General features: G+C 44.5%; 1 protein-coding gene across 1 annotated transcript; it reads left to right on the top strand.

Moving 5' to 3' along the window:
- Window positions 1-1,053: 1,053 nt before the first annotated feature.
- LOC131268860 (pickpocket protein 28-like) lies at window positions 1,054-7,994 on the top strand. The gene is made up of 6 exons (XM_058271149.1): window positions 1,054-1,142; window positions 1,209-1,962; window positions 2,044-2,204; window positions 2,272-2,628; window positions 2,691-2,920; window positions 7,720-7,994. Exons 1-6 carry the CDS (start codon window positions 1,054-1,056, stop codon window positions 7,992-7,994), a joined length of 1,866 nt encoding a protein of 621 aa, XP_058127132.1.
- Window positions 7,995-8,468: the final 474 nt, after the last annotated feature.

The following is an 8,468-nucleotide window of genomic DNA, read 5'->3' as shown; positions in this document are numbered from 1 at the left end:
AATGTTAGTAACGTTCTTTTCGTTGATAAAAATTCATATTTTTTTACATTTTACGAAATACATATTTTTCAAAATCATAAATTTGTTTCAAAAAGATTCTCTGTTTCGCTTCGAATCCTTTAGTTTGCTAGTATATTTTCATCTTAGTTCGACAAATGGTATTTACCTTTTACGTATTTCGTTTATATATCTTCTTTCATGATACATACGTTTTTTTTTAATTTTCAATAACTTACCATTTTAACCTTTGACCTATTGTTACTTTTACTTCGAGTGGCAAATGTAGGAGGTGTCAAACCTAAAAGATTTATTGAAAATATTTGTAACATAAAAGTATTTTATTTTTTTATAAAAAAACGTTTGTTGATTGTGCAAACTATGGCAATTTTGAGCACAAACATTGTCAATATTCTCTTTGTTTTGTTGGCTTAATCTAAAACTAATCTTAATATGGGAATTAAAGGTTCTAAGTTTTTTCTCCTAACGTTTTGGTATATTTTATTTGCAGAATTATTTAAAACGAGCAAAGTATTCCTCAACAACAATATACCTCGAAAAATGGTCATAGATGATGAATTAAACAATTACCTAGGTCGATTACGTTCCTAATTATCCAACTAAGCTCACTAAAGATAAAGTTTTGAATAAAAAACGCAGGTCATTTTTGTGCTTAACGTACCGTTAATTTTCTTTGTACATAATACGACGTCAATTTGTGTATATGAGAAACATGTAGATTTGTCTTATCGGAATTTAACATATCGTAAAAACAACTTGTTTGATTAACGAAACCAGTTTCATTTGGTCGGAAGTTCCGACATCCCTGGAGCAAGGATCAACTTGTTCGATAGGGATCCAGCTGTTGTATAATGCATCGTAGCCAGCATGCAACTGGTTGTCATTGGTGAACCAATAAAATGTTAAGTATGACTGTGACCATGATTATACACCCGTTAGTGCCGGTTCGTACGCTTAAGAGCAAGTGTCCTGTGGTGGCTGTTCTCCTGTCGCTGGTGTTGTGGAAAATTCCATCCGATGTCACCCATCCGTTACATGAAAAATATCGCACGCGAGTACCTGGCGGCGAGCTCATGCCATGGAATACCGTACGTGGTGCACCCGAAACTGTCGATTATCGAAAGGTGAATACTCACGTTTCTTCTTGCATTAAAACTAATCATATTTAGTGTGCAATTGTTTCCCCTTAGAGTGTGTTGGTCGGTGCTGGTGGTCGTCTCGCTGTGCGTTTGCATCGCGGCCATCGTTATCGGGCACCAGAAGTGGATCGAAAAGCCGATCCTGGTTAGCTTCTCGCCGAAGCAGATACCCATCTGGCAGATTCCGTTTCCGGCCATCACCGTGTGCCCGCAGACGCGCGTCGACGTGGAGTGCTTCAACGTGACGGACGTGTACCGGAGGGCACGCCATGCGAACCACACGCTGACCGAGGACGAGTGGCGTAAACTGCGCGCCCTCACGCACGTCTGTTCGGCGATCATGCGTCCGAAGCATGACTACTACGATGCCGATACGGGGACGAACGGTAGCCGGCAGCAGGCGGGTGAGGACGAGCACGTCGTCCAGCAGCTGATCAACATGTCCATACCGACGGACGAGCGGTTCATTTCGTGCATGTGGAGCTTTAACTTTCACCCCTGCCAGCGGTTCTGGGCTCGAAAGGTTACTGAGAATGGTATCTGCTACAGCTTCAATATGCTCTCGTCGGCGGAGTTGTTTACGGCGGATCAGGAATTTCGCGAGAAGGAAGTCAACCCGGACCAGGGTGGAATACACAGGTTTCATGCGGCCAACATCCGCAGTACGGGCTGGACGATGGAGAATGGGTACACGGACACGGAGGACCTGCTGGCGTACCCTCGGAGGACGGCCAGTGCTGGGTTCAAGGGTGGAGTAATAATGCTGGTCAAGACGCTCGAACAGAATCGGGAATATGTTTGCTCGGTGAGTCCTTGTCTTGGAGGATTATACCTAACGTTAGGACAAACACTGTACTTGTTTCCTCATCCTCTAACATATCTCCAGGGAGCCCTGCAAGGCTACAAGGTGACGATCCATGCACCGGACGAGATCCCACGGCTCAGCGAGTACCACATTCGTGTGTCACCGATGCAGGCCGTTTCGATCATCGTCAAACCACGCATGCTGACCACGCAGAAGAGTTTACACCGGTTCTCGCCATCCAAGTAATACAATACCCGCGCTGACCATGTGAGGCGTTCCGCTCAGATTTGTCTTCCTTCCCCAAACCAGGCGACAGTGCTACTTCTCCGACGAACGGACGTTGCGCTTTTTCCGGGTGTACAACGAGCAGAACTGCGAGTTCGAGTGTCTCACCAACTACACGCTGGAGACGTGCGGTTGCGTGACGTTCGCCATGCCTCGGCTCAACACCACACCGGTTTGCAGGGCGCACGAAATGAAGTGCTACGAGAGTGCGGTCCAGCGGCTGATGGAACTGGAAGAGATGACGACCGATACGGACCAGGAGCTGTGCGATTGCCTGCCGACCTGCACGACGCTCAAGTACGACGTGGAGCTGTCCAACGACGATCTGAACCTCAAAGCGATGCTCGACTCCATCGTAAAGGACGAATCCGGACTGCAAGGGTACGTGGTGCTAATTGTAAGACCTGGATATGACGTTTGAACCTTGTTTTGCCTCCCCGCAGCAACGACCTGATGCTCCTGTACGTGTACTATAAGGACAACAAGTTCATCTACACCGAGCGCGTCGAGTACATGAGCTTCACCAGCGAGCTGGCCAACTTTGGCGGCACGCTTGCCCTGCTGACCGGCATGAGCTTGACCAGCTTCGCCGAAATCGTCTACTATCTGGCCGTGCGTCCGGTTTGCCTCTGGTCGAGCTCGAAGTACGGCAAGGCCAAAGTTGGCGACGACGGTACTGAGCAACGTTCCGGGGCGCACTCGGTGCTTCCCGTGCGGCCATGGATTCCCTGAGCAGAGGCCGCGCGCGCCTCGGATGGAATGTAATTTTACGACCGGCACGTGAGGTTATCGGTGGCGCATTCGAGCGTTCCAGTAATATTGGTTTACTTCAATTTTATTTTATTCGCTCCGTACTTCTAACGCTTTTCTCTCTAGTTTGCGGTTTCGATCGGGGCGCGGAACCGTGGTAATGAATTTTAATAGCTTCACCCCGCATCGGGACTCAGCATCGTGGACACAGGGAACAGCACCCGGGTCGTAAATGATCTCCCGCTCCGATGGGTGGAGTGGTGTTTGGTCGCTAAACCCATTCCGGTGACACTGGCGGAGTTGCGAATTCCCGTTGCGAACACACTTAATGTATGCTAATTGATGGGAAGACCTTCCCCAGCTTCGCTGTCCGGATTTTATAAACTGCTACACAGTGTGCGTTGTTGGTTCTTTAGCTATAAGCTGCGGAAAAGTTGTATTATGTAAAATAAACCATCTCACTTTCTCGTCGCATTTTATTGGTTATCAAGTATAAGGAAGGAAAAAATCTATTCAATGCATTACGACGTAATTTTCTAAACACATTTCCTACTTGTCTTTCAACAACCGTAGCCGTTTGAAATCGCTACCATCTGTTTGAATGTCGGTCATTTTATAGCTTCACCTTGAACTTGTCCAACATATGGCTTCCGAACCGACCACAGGACCACTGGACGTCAGATATAAACATTCCAATACGTAATACCGAGTTCCTGTGCCAAAAATTCCAACCATCCCGAACTTGTGAAACAATAAACAAATCGTTTAACTCAACGTACAAGAAGGGCATCAAACTGGACTCCGAATCTCCGGCCTATCGTCAGCTGGAAGTGCATCGGGAGGCCCGAGCGCTTTAGTTTACGTTACAGGGCGTATTTGATGTGGAATGTGCACCCCTTAAATAAACACGTCCCTCGTGGACTGGGGGCGGTGTATCGGAATCGGAAAATTATGAAAACAACCCGCACGAGCGTCTTCGCTTGTTGCCTGCTGCCGGGTAGCTTCTTAACCCCTTGCCAGGAGCGTTCTCATCTATCGCCAAAGCGATATGAGAAGGTGTCGATACGTTTTGATACGCTTGTTTGCTGGTGGTCTAGTTTCGGCCTTTCGTTGAAGTTAAGCAATGAAAGCGTGCTGTAATTTAATGCCGAACAATAAATTAACATCTGTGCCCCGTGTGCGACGTGCGAGTGATTAAATAAACGGGAGGAAGTCTTTTTTCGGATGTTCTGACGGACGCTTCGAACTTCATACACCAATTTGAAGGCATTTTATTCGCCAGGGGAATGATGAATATACAGGTGTGTATAGAATTTGGTGAACTATTTTCTATGCCAACTGAATTAGAATAAATAATATAAACATCGGTTTGCTTTCGAACAGCGTAATAACTCCACCGAGTGGGTAGCTCGTCAAGGTTCTCGATGTTTGCTGCGGTGCGTCACAGATGGCTATGAATTCGACTAATTTATGTAACTTTTTAAGAGCTCATGGCGGCATCCGGTAATGAATTGATAACTAAGCATTTTCTTCAATGCCTGCCTGTAGATTTAAGAGCTCAGAAGAATGGCCATTTTCATAGCCACTTTAATTGGGTTGGATTAGGATATCAATATTTATCAGGTACGACGAAACCCCGACCATTTGGTACAACGCTAACTTTAAGGTCTGTGACAGCTTACTAACAATTTCAAACTTACTCTTGTACGTTTCGATGTATTTTTGTTTGCTTCTCTTCTGAATCGTGCGCTTTAAAGCTACGATTAGTGTGTGTGGGCTAGATCTTCTGCTAGGAAAAGAAAGCAAGGAATAAAGCAAACATCAAAACTTCCAGTTAGTGATGTACGATCGCAAATTTTAATCCCTCGTTAAACGAAGGTGGAAACAGCACACAATTCATTAACACTTTGCTAAGCAACGAATTTTCGTATACCGGTTTGCAAAAAAAACGTTTCCGACCAATGACAAATGGTTGCCGTTTATTTAAGAGTCGGCAAATTGTGGCTTTCCTCAGCGAGGCTTTGCAGAAACGTGTTTATTAGCATGACTTTTCTCCCCTTGTGAGATGGTTGCGCTACCGGGGGCCAATGTTGGCCAATAATTTATCGGGATTGTTAGGATCAAAATACACCGACACCGGTTCCTAGGATCATTTCTAATATTGGTGTCCGGTGTACGCTGGCTTCTAGCCCAACACTGCCAGCGTTTACATTTTTGGCGTAAAATATCGGTATTGGTGGGCCTCTGCCTGGACGAACTAAGTGGACCGATTTTGTCACATTCTGTTTGCTAATTTATCGATCCATGCTCTCCGTGTATCGTTTCAGCCGGTTCGATATTCAAATTTGAACAAATAATCATATGCAAACGTGCTCTAGTAATGCGCTCTCGCGCTTCTCCGTTACACGTTGGCTTAAAGATCGCCTGTACTTTGCACAAAAAGAATGGTTGCTATATTTTAGGGGATCATTTCGGAATTGTTCGACGGAATAAGGTGCTAATCTATGGGGGGTCATTTTTTAAAGAAGTATTCCATTTTCTTGCTGCTAATAATTGTCAATAGGGGAAAGCATTTGCATAGCAAATAATTTGGTACATTCGTTTCAATCAATTAAGATATTTAATAAAAGGACAGTACAACAGTTTCTTTATTTGGTTTTGAATTTATTTTCAAAACGTTGAGCCTGTATGTCGAGGATTGATTCTTCTAAAATTTTAACAATATTCAATGGATTTCATATGGGAGGAATTTGTATGCTCCTTGATTTTAATACCTTAAAATGAAACTTATATTTGGTCACAATCGAATTGTCGAAATCGGATCACAGAACTTTATATTTTTTAGTATTGTGTTTTATCTTGTTTTTCTATGCAAAGCTTCAAACCTTTCGCTCAGTTTCGCTATCTTTAGAATGGGTAATAAAAATATGGATCCCCCGCATAACACCTCTTCGTTCGGGGCTTTATGTGGGGATTTCGATAAAGACCGAATGTTACTTCCTTCTGGAAGTTGTTGTTTATCGTCGCTTCTCCGAGTAGGTCGCTATCAAAATTCGCAAATATGTCCAGCGAACGGTGCGGGAGGGACTCATTCAGATAAGCTTCCGATGGAAGGAAGATATAAAAATACTAGTATTATACTACGACTCCTTTCGGGAGATTGAAGAGCAAATGTCAGCTGTAGTGTCCAGGACTTCGGGCGAACAGTCCACGACCGGGCGACGCATGTGCGAACCGTGCAGGTGCGGGTGGAGTCGATTTTATCGCCCATTTTCATTTAATCGCGGCGAAGTAGAACGATACTAGGAGAAAACGGGGCAATAAAATCAAACGGCCAAGTGGCCGGGATAAATCGGCGGTCGGCTTTTGATGTTTGCGTCAACAACATCTCGGTCTACGGATGTTTTTCGTTTGCGAGGTAACTTTTTGGGGGCACGTCGGCGCTAGAAAAGATTCTTGCGACTAGTTTTAATGAGCTGGTCATCTTGGGAGCGTCGAAAGTTTTCGTCGCGTTTGATGAGCATCGTCGGATCAATAAGGTTTGCATTCTGAAGTGGCTCTAGTTTGACGGTTTCGACGTGAATTCTGTTTAGTTCTTTTATTTTATTTAAATACAAAATTTAAACGAACTTTAGTTGTCTTCAAAGACGCAACGTCATATTATCGAATGATCTTTTGTTACTTCTCCTCCAACTGTGCGATCGAACGAAAACCACTTACTTCGTATTCGAATAGATAAACAATAATTTAATGCACATTCTGAATATTTGAAGAATGCGACGTTTTGCATTTTTAGTTTCTGTTGCACGTTTTTTGTCGTAGAATGACATTGTCGGATGTCGGCAGCTCTTGAATCCCGCGAGTTCTGACACAAATCCTTTTGTTTATGACGGATCTGGACCGTTCGTCGCTGGCGTGGAGACAGATGGAGGCAGTATTTTCACTTGGAGACACACCAAGGAGGCCCTGACACGGTTGAAGCAGTAAGCAGATTACGTGCACTTCGACTGTTCGATGGCGCCACCGGCTTAAACAGTGAGACGATAGGATATTGAAGGAGTAATAAGTCTCACTGCTGTATAATAACTTCATCAGTTTCAACGAGAACTAATGACTATGCCCTATCTTGTCACACCTTCAGACGAGAACGTACTTCATTGTCAAGAATTTTAATGTGTGTTAAAATCGGTATAAATCTTGCGCAGTTCAATATGAACAGATGTATTGATTAATTTCATTACTTTCCGATAAAATCTGATGAAATGATGAGTCCGTTCTGCTGTGCTAGAAATATTTTCTTATTTGGAGAAACAGCTCTGACTTATGGCAGAATTCTTGAAAAATACATCATCCTTTGAAGTATGTAAGACTGTTTTTAAGCACTACTACCACTTTTTTTACCACTTTTGTATCACGCTTTCTAATAAATAATTTTAAAGTTAAAGGTTGTTGGGCTCTGTTGGTATCAGGTTTCAGAATAAATGGAAAATAATAGCTTCCTTGCAAAATATCTAGCTTTGAAAGGAGGAATCCCGTATTAACTTATACGTTTTGCTATGTTTTGGTGCTTTTTTTTTTGTAAAATATAAACTATTTATTTTATAAATAGATAAGGTGTACAAACAAAGCTTTCTTATACTCTATCATCACAAATACAGTGCACACTTAAGGACAATTACATCGATCGCAGCATCATTGTTTCCAATGATGTGGATGATGTAGTTTGCAAACAAACGAAGGACAACCTTCCGCTGCGCAATGCTTATATTCCCAAGCACTGGGAATCGGAGACACTCGAAGGACGACTGACACCCTGGAGCTTCATTCCTGATGCACTGCTGCAGCAGGTCCCAGGCGGCAATAACGCGAGTGCAGGAGGTGAACATGTGTTCCAGGGTGTCACACTCAACACAGAACATGCAGGAAGCCGAAGGCGTGCGTCCCATACGCATAAGCAGCTCTCCGTGCGGGATCTTGCCATTCGCAAGCAAATATAAGGTGGATCTTTGCTCCGCTGTTAGTTTGCTTCGGTGGATGTTGTTCCACACCTTTTTCCAGGTTGCCTTCGGATGGGACTGAATCTTGGCTGGGGGTAGTCTGTTCACTTGCAACCTGCGGAGGGCCTTGGTGGATAGCTGTGTTTTTACCGTAAATGGAGTGTACGCCAGTTGCAGGACAACACTGCGAAGGCACGGATAAGTAGACGGTATCAGTGTAATATCTGGGGGGTTTCCCGCACACAAGATGTGTTGGGCTCCAAATGGGAGGCTCTGATGTTCTGCAACATAGCGGTTTGTGAGTAGGGCTGCTGTCATCACGGCTGGGATGTGGAGGTTTAAGCCCCCACGGTCTCGTGGCAGGGCCAGCTGCTGGAGCGAGACACGTATACCCCCAGATTCGTTCCAGAGGAGAGACCCGATCAAACTTGTCACCTTGGCTATGTCCATTGCGCGAGGGCTACAAACTGACGC

The sequence above is a fragment of the Anopheles coustani genome, chromosome 3, assembly GCF_943734705.1.
Source record: "Anopheles coustani chromosome 3, idAnoCousDA_361_x.2, whole genome shotgun sequence".
NCBI lineage: Eukaryota > Metazoa > Arthropoda > Insecta > Diptera > Culicidae > Anopheles > Anopheles coustani.
Note: the sequence above shows the minus strand (reverse complement) of the source record. Positions and strands in the feature narration are given on the sequence as shown.

Coding starts and splice junctions, on each gene's coding strand:
- LOC131268860 (XM_058271149.1), top strand. CDS start 1,054: ATGAAAAATATCGCACGCGAGTACCTGGCGGCGAGCTCATGCCATGGA. Junction 1,963..2,043: donor ATCGGGAATATGTTTGCTCG/GTGAGTCCTTGT, acceptor ACATATCTCCAG/GGAGCCCTGCAAGGCTACAA. Junction 2,629..2,690: donor GACGAATCCGGACTGCAAGG/GTACGTGGTGCT, acceptor GCCTCCCCGCAG/CAACGACCTGATGCTCCTGT.